General features: G+C 52.1%; 3 protein-coding genes across 3 annotated transcripts; 2 read left to right on the top strand and 1 right to left on the bottom strand.

The window, feature by feature from the left end:
• Window positions 1-25: 25 nt before the first annotated feature.
• Window positions 26-10,977, top strand: ACOT8 (acyl-CoA thioesterase 8). Its single transcript, XM_010978603.2, has 6 exons — window positions 26-251; window positions 1,542-1,678; window positions 6,341-6,566; window positions 8,475-8,632; window positions 9,151-9,345; window positions 10,732-10,977. Exons 1-6 carry the CDS (start codon window positions 133-135, stop codon window positions 10,848-10,850), a joined length of 954 nt encoding a protein of 317 aa, XP_010976905.1. The 5' UTR covers window positions 26-132; the 3' UTR covers window positions 10,851-10,977.
• On the bottom strand, window positions 10,973-16,250 carry SNX21 (sorting nexin family member 21). Its single transcript, XM_031433719.2, has 3 exons — window positions 15,722-16,250; window positions 15,101-15,279; window positions 10,973-12,060 (listed from the first exon to the last, which is right to left on the bottom strand). The coding sequence occupies exons 1-3, from the start codon at window positions 15,981-15,983 to the stop codon at window positions 11,386-11,388; spliced, it is 1,116 nt and encodes a 371-aa protein (XP_031289579.1). The 5' UTR covers window positions 15,984-16,250; the 3' UTR covers window positions 10,973-11,385.
• A 3,726-nt stretch (window positions 16,251-19,976) lies between these two features.
• TNNC2 (troponin C2, fast skeletal type) lies at window positions 19,977-22,768 on the top strand. The gene is made up of 6 exons (XM_010978602.3): window positions 19,977-20,067; window positions 21,482-21,533; window positions 21,673-21,816; window positions 21,910-22,024; window positions 22,181-22,317; window positions 22,592-22,768. Exons 1-6 carry the CDS (start codon window positions 20,065-20,067, stop codon window positions 22,621-22,623), a joined length of 483 nt encoding a protein of 160 aa, XP_010976904.1. The 5' UTR covers window positions 19,977-20,064; the 3' UTR covers window positions 22,624-22,768.
• Window positions 22,769-22,916: the final 148 nt, after the last annotated feature.

A 22,916-nucleotide genomic window follows, 5' to 3' on the forward strand; every position in this document is an offset into this window, starting at 1 on the left:
CCTGCATCCCACTTTCTCAGTGCCTGCAGGGGGCTTCCGGTTACTTAGCTTCTGCCGGAAGCTGCGCGTTAGGTCCAGGTCTCAGCGTGTGCCGCCCAGCGCAGTGTCCTGGGCCGGCAGCAAACGAACTACATGTCGTCCCCGCGGGCTCCAGAGGACGGACAGGGCGACGGCGATCCTCCCAGGGACCTTCGCAGCGTCCTGGTCACTAGCGTGCTCAACCTCGAGCTGCTGGATGAGGATCTCTTCAGGTAGCCGGCTGCATCTGGTCCGCGGACTACCCCCTACTGGGACGGAGGCTTCTGATCTTGACTGCCGCCACCTCGTTGCCCCTTCTTGTAGCGCCCAGGATGAGGATGGGCTCTGCGCGGGATCCCTCTGCCGCGATTGGGAGGGAACTTGTGCCTGACATAGCTGGCCCGGCTTCCTCCTCGGCGCAGTGGTCTGCATATCCCATCCCTAGGAGGTCCCGGCAATCTGGGCAAATAAAGGGGTAATCTAAGATATCCTCAGCAGACTCCCTTGAGGAGTCACGTCCCTGGGGGAGCCAGCTCCAAAGGACAGTGATTTGTCCAAGGGCACAAACTTATCTGCAGTTCATTGCATATTCACTGTCATTTTCTCTTATATACCCCATCCCCACCACCACTAGGTGGGGGTCTAGTAGGTCTTTATTCATTCTGAGCCCTGTGCCAGTTTCCTTCCTGATGCCACTTAAATTCTTGACTGCTGGAGATTTAACAGTTTGGGCTTCCAAGGCCCCTCCTGGCTGATTGGAAGCTATTTTAGGCATTAACTTGTCTTCCCTGCCCACCCGCCCCTCTTAACAAATTACAAATAACTCCCTGGAGAGCTATTTACAATGCATTATATGAAAAAATGCTAGGCTGGGCAGTGGGAAGTTGGAAACCTAAATCTTAAGTCTCCACAGGGCTCATGCACTGGGCAAAACTTTACACTTTGGGGGCCTCAGTGTCCTCATCTGTACACTGAAGGGGTTAGACTTGAAGTCTGAGGACCCTTTGAACTCAATCTAGTTCCTAGAAGAACTGTACTGTCGAAGTTGAGGGACATAGTGGCAGGCCTTAATGCAGTCGACTCCCAGCTTTGGTGGTTTGTCTTGGTCTACTCAACGCCTCGAGAAGTTTCTGCCTTACCCTGTTATAGGCAATGGAAGAAACACTGAATTTGGGGTCAAAAGATCCAGATGCTGCTCAGGATGGCAATATTTGAGCTGTGTGATCTTGCTCAAGTCAACTTCTCTGTCTGATCCCCTGTTCTCCTAGTGTAAAATATACAGTTGGTTCATTATCCTTAAGTGAAATCCACAGAAGGGTTGGGCGATCCTTCAGGCTTTGAAGAAGTTGTATGTAGAGTGATGTTAGGAAATCTGCCTGGAGAAAGGATCCATGGCTTTCACCAGATTCTCGAAGGATCCCAGACCCCAATCAGGTTTCGAGATCCTGCACTAGAGGCTCATTGATAGTTGCAGGATTTGGCCCAGCCCCCAAGTCTTCCGTGCTTTCTCTCTCTCCCTACAGAGGAACACATTACTGGGTACCTACAACCAAGCGGCTGTTTGGGGGTCAGATCGTGGGCCAGGCCCTGGTGGCTGCAGCCAAGTCTGTGAGTGAGGATGTCCACGTGCACTCCCTGCACTGCTACTTTGTTCGCAGAGGTAAATCACCCCCTCCCTACCCTGCCCCAGCCCTGGTGGCCCAGCAGCTACTTCTTCCTGGCCTTGGGGGTGCTGACTGAGGAGGAAGAGGGAGAGAGATGGAGGGGGAAGAGGAGGAGAGAGGGGTGGTGAGGGAGAGTTAGTGGATCACCCTCAGGGGACCCTAGAGAGGAATTAGGCCTGGAACCATGAAGGGCCTTAGATCTCATACCTGCTAAGACACTGGGGACTTCTTTTCTGGCTCAAGAGTTTGTTATTTAACTGTTTCCCGTGGGTCTTTGGTTCTTTATTCCTTACACACCTGGTGCCAGTGCTGTGCTGGGTCCTCAGAGGGGTGCTGTAACCTGAGTGTTTGGAGGCAGGCAGCTTAACTTGGAGAACAGCGCACCAGCCTGGGAATCTAGAGACCTTGGGCCTAGTTTGAGCTTTACCTTTGATTTGCCCTGCGACCTCGAGTGAGATAACCACCCTCCCCGGCCCCTCCTTCATCCCATCTGAAAAGTGGAGGAGGGATGGGACCGAGCGAGATCTCTATAGCTGCTTACAGGTCTGGGGTCAAATAAAGGAGGAGAGAGTAATTTTTTAAAACCCAGGCTCTCTTTTGAGAAACATCAAAATCTCACTTGCTTTCCCTCCCTTGCAAGCCAATGCTCCCAATTTTGACAGTCTCTTCTTCATAGTTCCATCAGCTGAGAAGAGTTTATGGTACTTTATAATATGTGATCCATATCTTAAAAAATGGGTTCCCCCCCTTATTTTACAAATATAAAAATAGTTAATAGTAAATACACCTTTTCATACTACATTCCCTTGCCCCTCACTTCCCATCCTTTTATTTCCTGTCCTGCCCTGACAGTCATAAAGTATTTGAATGCTTATCTCGGGGCAGGCCAGCCACCTTGTTAACCTTTATGCTAGTTGGGAGCAAATGTGCTCTTTGTTTCCTCAGTTTGGTTGAAAACTCCAAAACTGCTAGCCTTTTGATATTGTAATCCTTCTAGCCTAGTGAGACAGTCTTGTTTTATTTTGTGGGGGTGGGGACATTACCTGATCCCTTACTCAGTTTCATTGTCTTGTTTCTGAAAAGAATTCTAAGAGTCTTTGCAGGCAGGTTAAATAACTAGTGCAGGGCCTGGCATGTTATGGGTTTTCCATAAATGATTGCTATCAGTATTTTTTGATGATGAATTTATGGGAGTAATTAAAATATGCATTTTACAGAGCACAGCTTTGTACCTTGTTTAATCCTCATAAGTAAACAGAGGGGGTGAGCATTCTTGCCACCATTCTACTTGTAAGGAACCTTGGACCCAAAGTGGTTATGTAAGCAGCTCCCACAAGTGCTCAGAGCGGCAGAGCCGAGATTTGAACTTGAGTTTGTGTGGCTCCAAGCTCTACACTCTGGCTTCCTTCTGCGCTTTTCTCTTCCACTCTTGGGCAATAATTCCAAACCATGAGAGAGCCCATCCCAGCTTCCAGGGGAAGGATCCACTTCTTTGGAAATTCTCCAGCGAGGGGCAGTCTGAAATGAGCTGGGCTCACACTCGTATTTCATAATAATCACCAATTATTTGTGTCCCTACCTGCTTCTTGGAAGCCTGCAAGATGGCTTAAAATAATTGACAGCTATTATAGGCCTATTAAAATAAAAGTCAAGGCAGATTAGGAGTATGGAATTAACAGATACAAACTACTATGCATAAAATAGAAGCAACAAGGATTTACTGTATAGCACAGAGAATTATATTGAATATCTTATAATAACCTATAATGGAATATAATCTGCAAATAAAGATAAATAACAAAGTATGGAAAAAATAAAACATTTGGTACAAAATTTTAAAAAATAATGGTAAATAAAATTCAAGGGCCAAGAGGCTAGTAGTAATGGGATTTGGTGGAAATGATCAAAAAATTAGGCTAAGGCATATTGTTGCAATTTTATATAAAAATTAGTTCTGAGCTTCCTGGCAGCAAGGCAAAAAGGGAAGCTCTTTTATTAGTTTGTGATGTGACCCCCTTGATGACCAGGTACATCAAGATTTATGAACAGTGATGGTGCTCCAATGTTATTTGAAAATAAAAGATACTGGGAGTCCTTGGCCATTTATCATATCAATTCTTTTTGTAAAAGCCTGGAATAGAATGTTGGTCAGTTAGGGGTTTTGGTTTGTATTTTGATTTACAAAAAAGTATTTATAGGATAGGTAGAAGAGTGTAATCCAGGAGTCATCTGACTGGTATAGGTTTAGAACTTGGAGACTCTATAGCAATAGTCAAAAAACATTCTGTAAAGGGCCAGATAGTAAATATTTTAGGTTTTGTGGGCAAAAGCACTAGCAGACACTATAAACAAATGGGCTTGACTGTATACCAAAAAATGTTCTTTAGGGCATCAGTTTCCTCATCTATACAATGAGGGTAAAGCCCACTTTGCATAGTTAATGTGAGACCAACGGGAGAAAAGATACCATAGTAACTGTAAAAGATTTGTACACAGAAACCTCTACTGAGTTGGGAGGCCAGAAGGGGAAGATCTCACACCCTACAACAATAGCAGAGACCAGCAGGAAGAGAAAAGACTTCTCTTCTTTCCTGCCGAGGACTCAGCCAATGAAAAGCCACGTATTCTTTGTTTTTTATAGCCCTCTCAACTATACTATACTATAGCCCTCCCTTTTCCCCTCAATAAGAGCATTCTCCTTCCTCTGCTGTGCAGAGGACTTGCACGTGGATTGTCATGGTTGCAGATCCTGAATTGCAATTCTGTTCCCTAATAAACTCATCTTTGCTGGAGAAATATCTGGCAGCCTCTTTGTTGCCAGTCAACATGACTAATGCACTCTGTAACTGTTAGCTCCCTTCCTTCAATATATTGCAGAGCCTACCTGCTCTTCTCCAATAAGAATTTTGAAGAGCAGGTCTGGAACTCGTTCACATTGAAGGGTAAATCACTAGTAACTGAAAGTACTGTATTTTGCTGCAGCCCAAGGATTGGATGAAAGCTAATTTTTTTTTTTTTAAGTTCATTGATAGGGAAGGGAGACCTCCTTCCCAGCCCCTAGAATCAGGCTGCACTTGTAGCTATTTCCAGTGTCTGGACTCTTGGGAAGCCATTCTCAAAGGCTTTTGACCTTGAGGAACCCCCATTCTGATAAAAATGCCCCTTTGGCGATGTTGAGTAATAAACCTCCGAGCCAACCCCCTGGGCTTCAGGGTTCACAGTGCTGTTTATTGCTGTTGAATGAGCCTCCAGTGTCTGGAGGGTTCTCCATTTGGTTGGGGTGGAGGAAGTAACACTTCCCTAGAACTGCTTCTTTCATCTCAATGTTGAAAATCATCCCATCTCACTACCTACGTGGCAGGGTTCTCCAAGGTCGGTCTGACTCAGACGAAAGGAATTCAGGGACACCAGGAAGACTCGCTCCCTCTAAAGACCCTCTCCAACCTGTTTGTTGGGGGCTGATAGTCCTCACCCTAGGGCCAGTGTCTTCCATCCTGCATTGGGATCACAGATACTGAAGGAGAAAGGCCAGGTGGCTTCCATTTGCATTAAGGATGAAGTAACTGACAGCAGCCTTTTCCTGAGAGAATGAATATTCAGACAATGGCCAGATCATATAGAAAATAGAACTCTGACCCACAGTTGGTAGCAACGAGCACAGGAAGCCAACCTGTTGGCTACAAATGGGACTTGTGGGAAGTCAGACCATCATCTCTAGTAACTGATCCAAGAAGCTGGACCATAGCCCCTGTAACAGTCAGCCCCAAATGGCCTGGACTTGATTAATAACTGACAGCTTCCCTAATTTCTGCCCCTGCTTCCAACTTAGGACCAACCAGGGAAAGCCAAACCTGTACCCCTAACCAATTACATAGGCTCCTGCTTCTAGTTAGCCTGCCTACAGCTTTCCCCCAGCCAACAGCCTCCAAGCAGGGCTTACCTGAAACCTTTTTTCTCACTGTCAAGCTTTCCCACTCCTCTGTGTGCCTTGGAGTCTCTGCCAAACTTTAAGTGATAGTGGATGACTCCCTTGCTGTACTAAACTCTGAGTAAATAGCCTCTGCTTGTTCTAAAAAGAAGAAGGAGAAGAAAGAAAACAGAAGAAAAAAAAAGTCAGCAGGCCAGATCTGCTGTCCCCTGATCTAGAAAAATGGTACTGGACTATGACAAGATCCTAGTCACACAGGGAACAAGACAAAAACTGAGGCTATTTATTTAACAAACCCCTACAGAGCACTTACTATGTGCCATATATTATTCTAAACACTTTATAACTCTGAATTCATTTAATCCTCATTAAAATCCTGAAAGGATCCCAGTTTCGCAGGTTAACTGCTCAGAGAGGTTAAGTTACTTTCTCAAGGTCACACGGCTGGTGAGCGGTAGAGCTGGGCTTTAAACGCAGGGAATCTGGCAATGTCCCTTCTGTTCTGTACTATTGACAGAGAGGGGCTCCGCCTGCACCGGGAGCATCTAGATGACAGAATCCGGTGTTCTCTGTATCTCCAGGACCTGGGCCTTAGGCCTCAGTCAGTAGCTACTGAGCAGAAGAGAGGAGAACGAGCAGCAGAGGTGCCCCCTCACCCCACCGCTATGGTGATGGTGACCGGGACTAAGGGGCTCACTCAGGCTCACCGTGTCCCCTGTGCCTGCTGCAGGGGACCCGAAGGTGCCGGTGCTATACCAGGTGGAGCGGACGCGAACAGGGGCGAGCTTCTCTGTGCGCTCTGTGAAGGCCGTGCAACATGGCAAGCCCATCTTCATCTGCCAGGCCTCCTTCCAGCGGGCCCAGCCCAGCCCCATGCAGCACCAGTTCTCCATGCCCACTGTGCCCCCACCGGAGGAGGTGCTTGGCCACGAGACCCTCATTGACCGGTATTTAAGGTGAGAGACCTGGAGTCTTCAGGACTGTGTTCAGACTGCAGTTACTGCCTGTTAGCGGGTCATGGGGTCCTTTAGTGGATCTTGACCAGCATTTTAAAAAAATAGACTAGAAAAGAAGATACTGGAGGGTCTGGCCTGTCATAAGGGCAGGAATCCTGTTGTGTGTGAGAGCATGTGTATTGGATTGCAATGTGAAATACAGGGCTTGTGATTCAGACAGTTCAGGTAGTGGTACAGCTTTACTGGTTGTTAAAATATTGAAAAACTTCTATAACCGCTTGGTAAATGCTCACCTTCCCCATCCCTGAGTGATCTGCCCCCTACTTCGGGGTCTCCCATGATGCAGCAGCCTGGCAGGGGTGAGGGTCCCTGCTGCAGAGTGATGGCCCCGCTGCCTTTCCTGTAGTGTGTTTAAGTATTCTGAACATCACCTGGTCAAAGAGATTACTTACTTGGATCACAGCTAAGAAAGTTGGAAAAATGCCAGGGCAGCAGAAGGAGCTCTGGGTCCTGACACAGGACAGTCACATGGATTTGGGCCAGCCCACCTGCTGTGTGCCTTTGGCCAACTCCCCAGCCTCTCAGAGCCCTGCTTCTTCATCTGAGAAACGGGAACAGTTGTCTCTGCCCTGCCTGCTTCACCACTGTATCATAAAAAGAGCTCCGCTCCTTCTGCCGCACGAGGTGGGGCAGGATGATGGGATGGGAACGGAGGTAGGCTTGAACCTGGGAAAGCCCTAGGTTCAAATCTGGACTCTGTCACTGCCAGCTGTGTGAGTTTGGTGAGTTGCTCTCCCACCCTGTGCTCTCAGTTATCATAATTCCTAATCATAATTCCTACCTCAGAAGACTGCTGTGAGGATTAAATGAGAGAATAGGTAGTAAGGCACTGGTGAGTGCTCAGTAAATTGACGTTATAGCAGTATTGACAGAGAGCACTATATAAGCATGGAGCCTGGGAGCCTGGGATGTGGTCAGAACCCAGAGATGTTTGGGAAATGAAAGGAAGACATTGTTCCTAAAGGTCTCTAAATCTACTGGTGTGCTTGAGAAGCCACTAACCATAGGTGGCTATAAGAAGTTGATTAATGTTTAAGAGAATTAGCAGTTCTATTCCTCAGTCACACTGCCACAGCTCAAGCCCTCGAAAGCCACATGCTGCTAGTGGCTACCATAGTGGACAGTGAAGATCTAGAAACTTCCATCATCACAGAAGGTTCTTTTAGACGGTGCTTGAGAGGATAGGGATGGAAATGGAAATACCAGGGAAGAGCATGAGGGGTGATCGTTACTGGAGCGAAGGGGGTTCCCTGGCTGGGACACAGTGTCCCCAGTTACTCAGGTTATACCTGGGTCCAGCAGGGAGCCTGTTTTCTGAGTATTTAGAATAGAGAAGTGGTTAAGAGTACGAACCATGGAGCCAGACGGCCTGCGTCAGAAACCCGCCTTCTCTTCCCGCTTCTTCCCACTCCCTGAGCAAGCTACCTGCACTCTCTGTGCTGCCTTCATTTATCAGGCGGCAGTGATGCTAGCACTGATCTCACAGGGGTGTGGAAGGTGTGTGAAATGCCTGGAACGGTGCCTGTTACAGGGTACGCCATGGGACTCTATGATGTGTTGACTTTAGATGCATTATCTTGTTTTCTCCAGTTTGGTTACTGGCATTATCCACATTTTGCAGATGGGAAGGCAGGCTGAGAGATTACTAACTTGCACAAGGCCACAGGGCTCTTAAGGGGCAATGAAGGGATGCAAATACTATCCTGTCCTGCCTGCCAGAGGGAGGGAAGCTCTGGGGATAAGTCGGGAGTCCCTAGAGAGGAATGAAGGTGGTCAGAAGAGGCAGCTCAGAGGAGAGGCCCCCCATCTCCCTGGGTCTCCCCCAGTCCATCTTCCCTTTACTTTCAGGGACCCTAACCTCCAGGAGAAGTACCGAGTGGGGCTGAACCGAATTGCTGCCCAGGAGGTGCCCATTGAGATCAAGCTGGTAAACCCTCCCACTCTGGGCCAGATGCAGAGCATGGAGCCAAGACAGATGTTCTGGGTGCGAGCTCGGGGCTATATTGGTAAGAGGACCCTGTGGACTGGAGGAAAACACTCTCTGGGGGTCTAGACCTGCACCTCATTTGCCCTGTGTGGCCTTAGGCATGTTACTTCCCCTCTCTGGGCCTGTTTCCTTATCCACATGATGGGGAAGTTGGCTCAGCCCCTTGCATGGGGAGAACGGGGAGGTGACTATCATCCTAACGTCAGCCCTTTCTGGGGAAGGCAAGACACCTTGCCGAGTGAAATTCTCCAGGTCCGCTGTTAACCGTAAGGTGCCTTTGTGCAAATTGGAAAAACTTCCAGGGTCCAGGGAGGGACACCTGGGGAATGAAGACTGGATTTCAACCCTCACTCACCCCGCCCTCCCCCGTCCCCACCTCCCTTATTCCCCGTCACAAACAACCTCTGACCAGGTGCCCTCATGCATTTGAACAGTCTGCATATTTGTGCATGGCAGCCCCTTTCGCCCCACCTCTCTGCAGGTCCTGAGCTGTAAAGCCCAGGAGCCCAGGGATGATGGGGCCGGAACCTGTTGCAGGGGAGGGCGACATCAAGATGCACTGCTGCGTGGCCGCCTACATCTCAGACTATGCCTTCCTGGGCACAGCACTACTGCCCCACCAGTGTCAGCATACGGTGCGCTTCATGGTCTCCCTGGACCACTCCATGTGGTTTCACGCTCCTTTCCGAGCTGACCACTGGATGCTCTATGAGTGTGAGAGCCCCTGGGCTGGTGAGTGTCAGGCCACGTGGGATGAGGGTGTTGACCTTGGGGTGGCAAGGGGCCTGCTTTTTGGGGTGACGCCTCCCCCGCCCCCGACTCCAGCCCACTTCCCCTGGAGCACCACACAGATCACTTCCTCTCCTGCCCCCCTAGGCTGTGGCATCCTTGTCTTCAAAATGACAGGGTGAGGCCTGAGATTGGGACACCTGCTCAGCTCTTAATTTCTGTATAACATGATGGGAAAGTGATTCACTTTATCTCACAGACTCAGGTCTAGTCTAGAACCACTTCAGGTTCTCTGTATGATCTTGGGCAAGTCCCATCTCTCCTCTGAGCTTGTTTCCCCATCTAAACAAACAGGGTTGTATTAGAGCAGAGGTATCCAAAGCTTGTGGCCCATCAGACCACTACTTGGGAGAGCTTTTTCAAAACATTGTGATTCTACCCCCAAGATTCTGACTCTGCAGGTCTTAGATAAGGTCCAGGAAACTATTTTTAAGAAGCTCCCTGAGTGATTCTGACAATTAACCTGGTTGGTGGTGGTCAGGGCACTCGACAGTCTCCCAGGGCCCCACTACTTGGACACTCCTTATGGTGATAAGAGAGAAGCCCAGAATTCTCAAGGAAGTAACATTTCAAGTGAAGAAAAGCTTTGTGAAACAGGGACAAAACTTAAAGGACGCTTTAAACTCAGGGCAGGGGGGTTCTCAAGTACCAACAGCATCAGGAACAACCACCTTGAAGTTCGTTCTCTTGGGTTTGGGTTTGGCCTGATCATTAAGGCCAAGTTCCTGAGCCTCTCTGGACTGTAGTGTCATCTGAAAAGTGGGACAAAACCAGCTTCACTTGGCTACTGTGAGAACTAAGTGAACGCTACTGCGGTAAGACAAACCAGCAGTTCCCTTCTGAAACATCAGACTCAGGCCCAGGGCAGGCAAGGGAGAATCCCTTGGTGGGGAGGGAGGGTTGCCCCTTTGGGTTGGGCATAGCTCTTTTTCTTTGTTTTTTAAATGAATGACCAGCCTGGAGGGCCTGGTTTGACTTATTATAAAGGGAACTGATTAGTTTCCTAACACAAGTGGCCAGAAGCAGGGCAGATCTATTTAACCAAGCTATGAGGACTGTTCTCAGAACTTCTCCCCTTGAGATCTTTTTGAGGAAGCCAGCAGATACGTGAAAGTGCTTTTAAATTGCCAGGCGGGGTTCCCATGGGAGGCGTTAACCCCAGTGACCCAATGTAATGGACTCCTAAAAGGGCACGTGGAGGTTGGGAGTGACCACAGCACCCAGCGTGCCTGCGATGGGGTAGCCCACCCTGAGTCCCACCTTTTTCAAGGAGCCCGTTTGGCTGTGCTGGAGAGAGAAGACCGTTCTTACCCTTCCTTTTGCCTGCAGGTGGCTCCCGGGGCCTGGTTCAAGGGCGGCTGTGGCGTCAGGACGGGGTCCTGGCTGTGACCTGTGCCCAGGAAGGTGTGATCCGAGTGACACCCCAGGGCTCAAAGAGCAAGTTGTAGCCAGAGGTACCAGCTTGGCCTGGGGCTTCAAGGCTCTCCCTTCTACCCAGACTCCTGAGGCAGGAGTTACAGTCCAGGGCTGGGCCCTCTGTCTGTGGCATCCAATAAAGAGACGCATACCATTGGAGCTGCTGGCCTTTAATTCCCCTGGGCCAGAACTGCAGCCCTCCCTCCAGCCATCAACTCCAGGATTCCAGAGGCAGAGTCCCTGGCCCTTTGGCCAGGCTGCCTCTGGCTTGGAGGCCCAAGGAAAGGGGAACATTGACCCTGACCTGGGGCACAGTCCCCAGATATTCATAAGCTGGAGAGGCTGCATCAGACTTTCTCCCTGCACCATCCTAGCCCAAGCTTGTCCTGAGCCCAGCTCAACAGAACCATGTTTCCTTGGTCTGCTGCAGATTCTCTGTGGAGCTTCTAGGGGTTCCCAGCACCCCCTATAGCCTCCCAGCTGCTGTCCATGTCCTCATCAGCCCCAACTCCAGCGCCCATCTAGGGGCAGTGCCTCTCCCCACAGTGGCCTTCAGTCTGGGCCAGGTTAGTCCAGCACCTCCTTGATGAGTAATTCTTTGAGACTGGGGGGTGGTGTGGGGGTCAGACCTGCCTCCTGCAGGGCCTGGAGCTGGGCCTCTGTTTGGCGTTTGTCCAGGCCCAGGCGCCAGGAGAGCCGCACATGGGCCTCCAGAAAGGGTGCCAGCAGGGGGTGAGGACTCTTGTCCCCCAGCAGCTGGAGGGCCCTCTCACAGCATGCCCGGGCTTCCCCAGGGTCCTCCAGCTCTTGGTGGCACACGGCCAGCCCGGCCAGGGTCAGCAGGGGCCAGTCTGGGCCTGAGGGGATGCCCAGCTGGGCCTGCAGCTGCCAGGCATTGGCCCAGAGCGCCAGCGCCTCCCGATAGAGGCCGGTGCAGGTGAGGCTCTGTGCCCGCCGCAGCTCGGGCAGCACGAAGAAGTCCTGCAGCTCCGGGGCCTGGCGCAGCTCGGGTACGGCCTGGAGGTGGCCCAGAAACTGCTCGAAGGCCCGGCTGCGGCGGGCAATGGTCTCTGCGGTAAAGTTCCGGCGCAGGCGCTTCCGGGGGAAGGAGATGGCCGCCATGGGGCCCCGGAACTGCCGCTGCAGGTTTCGGTGCAGCCGCTCAAAGTCCGAGTAACGGCGGGAGATCTGGGCCGGCTGGCGATCCGGCGGCCCCGGGCCCATCACGGCGAGGGTGTAGAGCTGCAGGGAGGGTGGGGGTCAGGGCGGGTGCAAGTTGTCCACGGACCCCTGCCCTCCCCACCCCCACACTTCCAACTCTCGTCCCCCACCTCTTCCCACCGGGGCTAGGCCCAGGAGGGTGGGAGCTGCTGGGGTGGCAGCTCAGGAGGCCAGTCCCATCTTACCTGAGGTTCGTCTGAAATGACCCAGGCCCAAGGCAGCACAGGGAGAAAAAGACAGAGATGAGCTTCAGTGCCTGGACCACCGCCCCTTTTGCCCCTGCCAGGGAGCACTCCCTTCCCATGGGACAGTTAGCTCTAATGATAGCCCTTCTGGAAAACCAGCGGTGTGCTGAGACCCAGGCCCATTGCTTGGTCCTCTAAAGCCAACTTTATACCAGCTTGGAGCTTTGTTCTACTCTGGACACACAGCCCCACATCCCTAGCCAGGTTACCCCAATCCAGACCTGGAGGGCCCATGACAGCCCCCATCATGACCATCGTGAAAAGTACACCGTTCTCAGGGCCAGTTTCTAACCTCAGGTCAGCTACTCCCTCACTAGGTGAGGTCAGGCAAGGCAGTCCCCTTCTTGGGTCTGCTTCCAGCTCTACTGAATGCAACGCTGGCCCAGCTCAGCCTTTACTCAAATGTGGAATGTGCACTGATGTTGACTTGTAGCTGGCAGGTACTGGAGTAAGTAACAGTGAATCAGAGGCAGGAGGTGGTTCCCCCTCTTATTCTCTGTGAATCTTTCTGACTAGAAATTGAGAGGCTCTCCAGTTTGGTTTAAAAAAAAAGCTCTTCTCCAACACTTCTCATCTCCATTTTTAGAAAAGAGCCATAAAGTGAATCTCAGGTCAGGGCCTTCTTCAGGCAGCACCATTGGGGCATAGCTTCACGACACTTTCCCTTTCACTGCTTTTACTATAATGGTTCTCTTCTCTTTATGGCAAGGGAGGCTTTCCCCATACAGTTGTGCTATAAAGTTGTCTTTTAAGATAATTTAAAAAAATAGGTTGATTTGAAGACAAATGTGAAGCAAAGAATGGTCCAAGTAGCATTTAGATAGGACGAGAATTGGGAAAGCGATACTGGACAAGATGACCACGAAGCCTCCCCCTAGGTGTGAGAACCCAAATATGGATTAATCTATAAAGCATTACTGACACCAAACCCAGATTTTTCTCTTGAATTTGTTCTGTGAAACTGCCAATATCCTGGCCACCCGTGGTCAACTAGGTTTGCCCGCTGAATCCTTCTCTTGAAGATTCACCGTGTACATTAATATTCAGGGTTAGAAAGTTTAACAATAAAGAAACTTACTTTACTCTCATTCGACTCTGCATTCCCCAAACATACTACATATTTACTGCAAAACCTTGTGTTTTTTGTTCATTTGTTTTTTTAAGGAACAGTTATTAAATATTCCAGGGAACCAGACGCACTGGTCTGTAGTGACCCCTTGTGCTCATCTAGCTTTTATTTTTAGACAAAAACCCATTTTATATCCATTAACTCATCTCGTCCTTCTAATGTCCCACTGAGATAGGTAGTAACAAGAGGGAGTTGCTCCACTAACTTAATTAATTAAGGTAGATGTGAGAGTCACACCTACCTTGTGCCACGTGCTGTGCCAGGCACTTCACATCTACTACTTCATCCTCACAACAGCACTGCAAGGGAGGTGTCCTCATCTGTTTGACAGCTGAGGAAGTAGGCTCCAAGAGGAGGCAAAGGGCTCAAAGACTTCCCCTAAGTCACAAAGCCCAGCTGGGATTCAAACCCAGGCCGACCTAATTCCAAAGCCTCTGCTCTTAACCCTCAAGGGATTTTAAATCAGGATTTAGGGTCCTCATTGAACAAAGGTGATTCATTTCCCCAGACATGGGCCAGGCCATACTTGGCTGCCTTGTCATTCTCTTCCCAGAGTTACCCCCCCCCCCACTTCCTTGCCTCTCAGCTTCTCCTATGTACCTGATCCTTGGTGCCCCCTTCCTGTGCATGACCCCCCACCGCTCCCCTATCAGGACTTTTGCCTCTTAAGACTTGATCATCAGAGTCAACGCCTGCTGGAATTTGAGCACTCACCCCAGGGGCGTGGCCTTTTTTTTTACTAAGAGTCTCCAAGATGGGTGGAGAGGCCCAGATGTGGGACAGGGCTCCAGGCCCCCCTCCTGCTGAGTCAGAAATGGAGGAGGGTAGTGAAGAGGAGGGAAGTGAGAGGCAGGGAGCCGCCATTGCCACGGCCAGCCAGTTAGGCTGGGTTTCAGGGAGGCTAAGCACATTCTCCACGTCAGTGTCTCCTTTCCACAGCGAGGAAAACAGGGCCTCCCCAACACTGCTCTTCACCCCAACCCCACCAACCCCCTAAACCCCATCCTTAGGACAAGCTTATTCTGTACAGCTGTGGGTGCTGGAGAACTGACTCCCCTGGGTTGTAAAAGGGCCACAACAGGCCCTAGATGCCAGACATGTTCTACCCAAACTTAAGTAATAATAAAAGAACTGCCATTTTATGGAACACTTCATAATGCCAGGCACAATGCTAACAGCTTTCTGTGTACCGTCTCCTGTAGTTCCTGCAACAATCCCCGGCATTATCCCCATTGCTCTGATGAGGAAACAGGGTCATCAAGGTTTCACAGCTCACCCAAAGTCAAACAACTGGTAATAACTAGGATCTGAATCAAGCTCCAAAACCCATTTTTCTATCCACTAACCAATGCAACTTGGGTCTCAAATCTGACTTGGATAATATTCTTCCCTGTGTATGTTGCATCTTGCTACAATTTGAAAACACTCAGGGGACAGGGGACACATATATCAGTTCTTAGACTCAAAGTCAGGCTAGGAGGCAGGTCCATAATCCCTCAAAAAAGCTAAGTCATTTGCCTGAGGACTTGCTCAAGATACATCCCCTGTCTGGCCTCAGTTTCCCCATCTAAAATGGGGTAGCCATTTCTCACTACACAGCCAGATCCCCCAGGAAGCTGGAGTTTTCCCTGCTTTCTCTTAGCCAGACTTTTTCACTCAGTCCAGGGGTTCCTGGACCCTCACTCACCACGTACTTGGAGGGCGGGTCCTTGACCACGTTGGCGCTGGTCACCTCGAAGAGCAGCCGCTGGGGTACCAGGGTGTTCCGGGACTTCTTCCAGAAATCTTGCAACTGCCGCGCCAGGGGCTGACTGCCTCGCTGCCCATCAGGTGGGGGACTCCGTTCTGCATGAGCACAGGATGGGCCTGGAGCCAGGTTCGAAATAAATTACGTGCCATGACCTCAGTCATCCTCCCAACAGGTGATAAAGGCTTTATCCCCATTTGATATAAAAGGAAACGGAGAGCCAGAGAGGGGACGGGTGCCAAGCACCTGCCTGACAGACAGTAGGCGTTAAACAAGTATCTCCACCCCTAAAACATAGTTGCCAATACCATTACTACCGTTTGTTTCCCAGACCCTGTACATTTAATGCCCTAAACAACCCTGATATGGGAGTGATTTTCCCTATTTGACAAAAGCGAACTTGGCCCAGAGAGGTGTTGTGACTCTCTCAAGGTCACACAGCCAAGAAGTAGCTGGGGCACTTAAAAAAGTGCGAGTTTCAGCTGGATCAACTCGGGAACGCGGCCGGGGCGGAGGCCTAATCGAGCACCAGGGTTCCCGCCTCCATCCTCCCGCACTCGCCTGCGTCTTCTCCCGCAGCCTGGTCCCGGGGGTGCAACGGGTCAGGGCCAGCCTCGTCGTCGTCCTCGTCGTCCTCGTCGTCCTCGTCCTCGGCGCTGGTGAAGCTCAGGGTGCCGCTGAGGCGGGACGACAGGCCCTCGGCGTCGTCATCCTCCAGTTCCGAGCTCTCCGGGAACTGCTCGGCTTCGGGGCCGGTCGGCGCCTCCCCGGGGCCGTCGCCGGCCAGAGCGTGTCGCAGCCGGTGCAGAAGCCGCGAGGCCATGGCACCCTAGGGGGAGCGTGCGACGCTAGGTCCCGGGCCAGGGCGGGAGGCTGACCCCGGCCCCGCGCGGGGAGGAGGCGGGGCGTGGCCCAGATAGGGAGGGAGGGGCAACTCGGAGGCCCCGCCCCTGCCCGCCGGGGGTCCTGCTGCTCTGCTCAGCTCTCTTTCGCCCCCTGGCGCGCCTCCCCTCCCGCGTCCGGCGCAGCACGCCGGGGCCCCGGCGGGCCCCCGTGCAGCCCCGGGCGGCTGAGCGAGCCTGACCGGACTCCGCCGGGCCCAAGCCTCTCTGAGCGCCGCTCCGGCCCCTTCCTGCCACCGCCCCCTTCCTGCCGCCGCCCCGCCTCCAGCCCCGCCCGCTCCCGGAGCCGCCCGGGAATCCCGGGCCCTTTGCTCCAGGAGGGATTTGGGAATCCTGGGTAGGCCCGGGTGACCCTAGGCCTCCTGCGGGATCTTGCCCAATCTGGAGGAGCTCACACCCTTCTTAACTCCTCCCGCCCCTCTGGGAGACCCAGCCTGGCCCTAACCAGTCTCCAAATTTCCACCCCTCACTCTTCAACTTTTCAAAGTCCTTATGCAACCAACAACAGTAGGAAGCCCGTCTCTCTGTTGAGGAAACCAAGGCCAAGAGAAGCCACGTGATCTGAGATGGAATCTAACCTCTGACCTTGCTGATCCTAGTTTTTCTCATATGTAAAACAAGAATAATTAATACTAATACTATTTTTGCAGCTCTTCTGTCCAGTGCCCGGCACAGAGCAAGGGCTGACAGAACGATCAGTTACACAATGATTATTGTTTCTACAGTGTTCACAGGCTTTTACAAATCTCATCTGAGCCTCACATATAGGAAGGAGGCAAATGGGGAAACTGAGACCCAGAGAGGTTGGGTGACTTGCCCAAAGTCACACAGCTTGCCAGAGGATTCAGAGTGTTGGGCCTTGCAACCCAGGTCTCCGGAATTGCACCATGTTCTCTTCTCACGCTGCAGCCCTGGTAATTTCTGCCACTTCTCAGTGCGCTGTTTTTATCTTTTATCCAGAGAGCAGCAGAAGGTCAAGAATTAATTGTCACTTCCTGTCAGAAGGCCTAGATATTAGTCCCTACTAGGGCAGATGTTGCTAGTTGTACAACCAAAGAAGCGAAGTATCTCTGTTGGTAGCTCCTACCCTGTTTAAACGGCACAGGAGAGAGGGGTGAGAGAATAGCTTTGAATGGAACACACACTCCCTGCCCTCCCTCTGTGCAGAAGGAGCTGAACTCTCATTACTTGAGGTTCCACTGTGTCCTCTATCCTGTTCTAGACATTTAATTTATTTTTTGTAGTTAATTAATTTATTTTAAAAAATTTTAAATGGAGGTACTGGGAATTGAACCCAGGACCTCGTGAATGCTCAGCACGCGTTTTACCACTGAACTGTTACTCTTCCCTTAGGTCCTTTATATGGGGTCACGTCTTACCCTCAGAACATCCTGGGGAGGAGGCTGTCTGTGGACAATAATCATCCATTTTCAAGATGAAGAAATTGAGGCAAATTGACTTTCCCAAGACCCACAGCTAGGAAATAGGGGAGCTTGGATTTGAGGCTTAGGCTGTGCCATTTCAAAGCCTTAACAACGCTTCATTCACCTTCCCAGCAGGGCGTTGGGGCAAAAAAAAACAAAGACATGCTTCATTTGTTCATTCACTCAGCATGCACCCATTCACCAGACCTTGGCTAAATATCAACTTGTACTTTGGCAAATGCCTCACAAGTCTGGGTACCAAGAAAGTGTTTACAAAACCCTGAGTCGTCAGAGCCACGAGGGTCTGGAGGAGGGTCCAGAAATCTGGTCCAGCACCTCCACTTTACAGATGGTCTGAGGCTCAGTGGAGGGAAGGGGCTGACCCTGGGTCATACACACAGGGCCAGAACTAGGAGATCTCTTGATATCTTGTATTCTCCACTCCTCTTAGACTCTGTACGGATATCTACCCCCAGCCTCCCTGAGAGATGGTCATCAAATTTCTGTTTGCATATATTCAGTTACAGGAAGCTCATTACCTCCTGAAGCGGCCCATTCTGAAGATTATTCATCCACCACTCTGAGGAATTTCCTTCTATTGAACCGGATGCCATTCAGTTCTGTTACTCTTACCAAGAACATCAGGTTTATTGAACACTTGCTAAGTGCCAAGTGCTGGGTGTGTGGAAATGTACTGATGGGCAGGTAACAGTCTCTGGCCTGTGGAACTTAGCACAGGGCATGACCCAGTGGCATGCCCAGTGCTATGACTGGGGTGACTACAGGAGGCCACCTTGGACTGGGACTAGGGGAGGAGGGATCCTGGAGGAAGGGATGTTAAAGGTGAGAAAGACCATAGGGAAGTAGGCAGGTGAAGAGGGGGAAGATGGGGGTTCCTGGCAGGGGAAAAAAAAAAAAAACCCAGCATGTGCAAGGGCCTGAGGGGTGTAAAGGCAGATGCTTAGAGCTGTATTTTAGTCTGAATAGAGCAAAGCGGCACACGAGGTAGAGAAGGAAGGGAGGTGAGAATGGAAGGGTCAGTGGGACCTGGCGTGGCCATGCTGAGTTTGGACCTTATCTAGTTCCCTGAATAAATGACAGAACAGATTAATGAACAAAGGACTGCTGAGCGTTCTACACTTTCTGCTCCAAAGAGAGCAAGCGGTTCCAATGTTTGTGTCCAAATTGGAATCCCCTGGGTGGCACTGCCCTTTGGCCCTCTGCCTGGCTGGGGGAGGCCTTATTTAGCCTGGCCTGGCTCCACTGAGCTTTCCTTGGGAATATTTATATATAGGGGAAGAGGGCAGCCCAGCTGCCACTGTCCATCTGCTTCCCTTGGTGTCCAGCCCCCTTTCACTGGCCCCGGACCCTGTATTCAGCCATCTCAGTGCTCCTGTTGACTTCAGATACTGTCCATGAATGTCCCCATCCCCCAGAACCTAGCGTGGACCCTGTGAACTCGCAAGGCGGGATCCCTTTGGACTTGACTCGATCTGCCCACCCCTTCACTCTCCAGATGGCCAGCTGAGCTCCTCCAGACTTCTCCAGCCAGCTCTAGCAATGGGCCACCTGCCCCTTCACCTAGAGAACCTTCCCCTGCCCCTCTTCCCCACCAAAAAAGTGACTCCCGATAGCTCTTTCCGTACAGAAGTCAGCTTGAGGGAAGAATCTGCTTTCAATGTTTATTTCTACTCCAAGGGCACACCTCATTTCCTGGACCTCTCAGTTAGGGTTAATAAGAATCACCAGCATGACGATAGATCTTTATGTTTTACAAGGCTCCCCAGTAAAAAGGGAATAGTTATAATAATTGCTACCTCACAGGATGAGGACTGGAGGAGAGCATGTCGTTAAAATGCTTAGCACAGTCTGTGGCACGTTGCCGAGATTCGATACCTGTGACTGTCACTTTCCCTGCCTCCTGTCCCCGGCTCCTTACCATGGTTGAAAGACAGGACATCCCACTTACCAAGCACCAGCCCTATGGAGCTGGCACAAGCTAGGTGACTTATACCTGGGCTCTTCTTTACCACAGTTTCTCTGTGAAGGAGGTTGTGACTGGCCCCATTTCACAGATAAGGACACTGAAGCTCAGAGTGGCATCACCACCTGCCCAAGATTGCACAGCTTATAGAGACAGGACTTGGATCTTGGGTTTTCGAGGCCTGTGCTCTTCCATTCCCCCATGCTGTCTCACTTTTCTCTATTCTGATTGTCATTACCCATCTTGGATCAAGTGTGCTTCTTGGTGGTGGTGGGGGGGGTGTCATGAAGGCATCAGAGCAGGGCGGGTTCTCCCCGCAAGAATCTAAGATGTCAAGTCCTGCCACCTGCTCGGAGGCTTAAATTTCTCTGCAAGGGCCCTTGGCTAAATTAGGTAATGGGCTAGGACTCTGGGAGGGGGAGGCTCGCTGACCCCAGGATCTGATTGGCCAGAGCATCGAGTCCTGGGGAGCAGGGAGGTGGGAGGAGAGGGTGCCCCTACAAATCCTAGGGGCTAGAGCGGGCCAGGGTATCTTTGGGTGGTGGAGTGCAGAAGAGGTGACCTGCAGCGGAGGAGTCCGGGTGACAAGCAACCATGGTAAGGACAAGAAGGGACTTCATCCCTCCATTCCCTCGAGCACCTCTGGGCCTCTTTCAGGCCAGACCTGGGTGCTCCATGGGCCAATAACCTGGATGTCTGAAGATGTAATATGAAGGTTCCTGGAACCCAGGTGCCTGGGAGGAAGGCTGGGAAGAAGGCCTCGGACTTGTCTTGGAAGGGGAGGGCTGGGACTCCCAGAGACATCCTCAAGCCTTGCCGACTCCCTGGGACTTTCTAAGGCTTCTAGCAATGTCTTAGTTTGTGTCCATGGTGGAGATGGGGACCCTGAGGGCCAGAGGGAGTCACCCAGCAAGCCAGTGAGAGGAGAACTCCTCTGGAAGATGGGAGATCTGCAGGGCCTCGAACCAGCTCAGGCGCAGGACCCCAAGAGCTCCAAGGGGATTGAGAAGGGGCAGAAGATGACAGACTCGAGTTAGAGAGACTTCAGCCTCCCGGAGAGGGGTTGTGATTTGAGGCTGTCCTTTTCTTGAGATTGCCCTCCCCACTTCACTTCAAGGAGTAACTAGACCCTGGAGGACAGCTGCTGTTGCCCATTCCTAACTAAAAATAGCCTGCCCTTCTGGCATAAGCAAGGAGGAGGGGAGGCGGGGAGGGGAGGAGGAGGGAAACAGGCCGGAGGGCCAGCAGCCAGTCAGCTGAAGAACTCCTCGGATGCCTCAGCCCTTCCTCACTGCCGCCAGCCTCAGTCCAAAGCCCCCTGGCTAGCTGGCTTGGCTAGGATGTGACCAGAACTCCCTATTGCCATCTTATTGTCGCTCTCACAAGGCCCCCATCACATCCTGCCCAGCATGAGTGGTACTGACTCCCATGACTGAATCATAAGAAGGAAGCTTAAAATCTCCATCTCTGCAAGTTCTCAGATGGGGGGATGATGTGTCTGACTCTTCTTGGGGCTCCCAGTGCCTGACCCTCAGGAGGGGCTCCATGACTTTGTGTTGCATTATTATTTATTTGACAACAAACATTTATCGAGCACCTATTAAAGTCCCAGGCACTGTGAGGAGGTGGGGCAAACTAGAAAATCACACTGGGATGGTGCTGGCTCTTTCCAAAGCCTTCTCACACTTCTGATTTCATCTCATCCCTGAAAAGCTGCTGAGAAGAGATGAGTGGGTGAGGGTACATTGAGTAACTTGCCCAAGGTTCCTGGACAGGGTTCCTGACTTGACCTCTTATTGACAAGAGAGGGAGTCTTGGCATAACCCCTAGTTCTTTAAAACTGGGGTTGGCTGCCGTGGGAGAATGCAGAGGGTGTGCAGGTTTGGAGCTGTTCCTCTGGAGGACCAAGGGGTACTTACAGAAGTGGGGGTGCAGAATAGTGTGGGTTTAAGGCAGGAATGTGCTCCAGGGGCTACACCTTTGGCTCTCTGACTGTGCATGTTTTCTGCAGACGGACCAGCAGGCTGAGGCCCGGTCCTACCTCAGCGAGGAGATGATCGCTGGTGAGTAGGGTGGGCAGGCTTGCTGCTGGGTGGACGTGTGCTGGGGAATGTTTGGTTTCTGGGCAGGGTGGGAGGGTAGATGTGAGGCTGACAGTCTAGCCAGGCTCACCCTAGCCCTCTGCCTTCCTTCCCCGGGCAGAGTTCAAGGCCGCTTTTGACATGTTTGATGCTGATGGTGGTGGGGACATCAGCGTCAAGGAGTTGGGCACTGTGATGAGGATGCTGGGCCAGACACCCACCAAAGAGGAGCTGGACGCCATCATCGAGGAGGTGGACGAGGACGGTGAGCGGGTGGCCCTCGGAGACAAGGATGCGATGGTGGTGGGGAGAGGCTGGCAGCCAGGGTCCAGGCTCACTCACCACCTGCTTCCCTCAGGCAGCGGCACCATCGACTTCGAGGAGTTCTTGGTCATGATGGTGCGCCAGATGAAAGAGGACGCCAAGGGGAAGAGTGAGGAGGAGCTGGCTGAGTGTTTCCGCATCTTCGACAGGTGCTTTGGGGGCCTGGGAGCCGAGCAAGGCGCTGAGCAGCCCGAATCTGGCCCGCAGGGCACGAAGGTTCTCAGGGTGGGGGTGCAGGAAGGGGCGTCCGGCTTGGCCCGGGCAGCTCCCCTGTTCTGAGCCCCGCCCTGTGTCTCCCCCCACAGGAACGCAGACGGCTACATCGATGCTGAGGAACTGGCTGAGATTTTCCGGGCCTCTGGCGAGCACGTGACGGACGAGGAGCTCGAATCCCTGATGAAAGACGGCGACAAGAACAATGATGGCCGCATTGACTTCGATGGTGAGGGCCGCGGGAGCGCAGGGAGTGGGGGACCGAGCCACGCCGAAGGGTCCAGGGTGTGCAGCTGGGCTTCCTCAGCCTTGTGGGCGGGGCGATGAGGGGCGGGGCCAAGTTCCTCCCCACCCACCGGTGACGGATAGGGAGCTCCCCGCGGTTTGGTGCAATTTAATTTATCAGCTAATGACCAGGCACCCCCTTCGCTGGCCGGGAGCCCGGGCAGGTCTCTCTCGTCCCGAGGGCACCCGTGACCACCTCTCCCCCTCCTTCCCCGCAGAGTTCCTGAAGATGATGGAGGGCGTGCAGTAAGAAGTCGGCCCTCGCCTCCGCCGGCACCGCGCGCCCCTCGGACGCGAGCGGTGCCACCCCCGCCGGGTCCCATTCTCCGCCCCGGGAGGGAGGCGCGGCCCCTTCTGGGTCTGTGTCTAGAAGGAATAAAAGCAAACATTTCAAAGCGCGTGGCCTGAGTGAGGGGCGGACCTGGGAAGTGGGGGTCGGGATCCGCCTGGCTGGGCACCATCCAGCGCGCCACCTGGGACGGAGCCACCGGAGCGCCCTCGAGGTTACAAGGAGAGACGACCCAAAGCATTGGGTCATAGGAG

Source organism: Camelus dromedarius, chromosome 18 (genome assembly GCF_036321535.1).
Source record: "Camelus dromedarius isolate mCamDro1 chromosome 18, mCamDro1.pat, whole genome shotgun sequence".
Lineage (NCBI taxonomy): Eukaryota > Metazoa > Chordata > Mammalia > Artiodactyla > Camelidae > Camelus > Camelus dromedarius.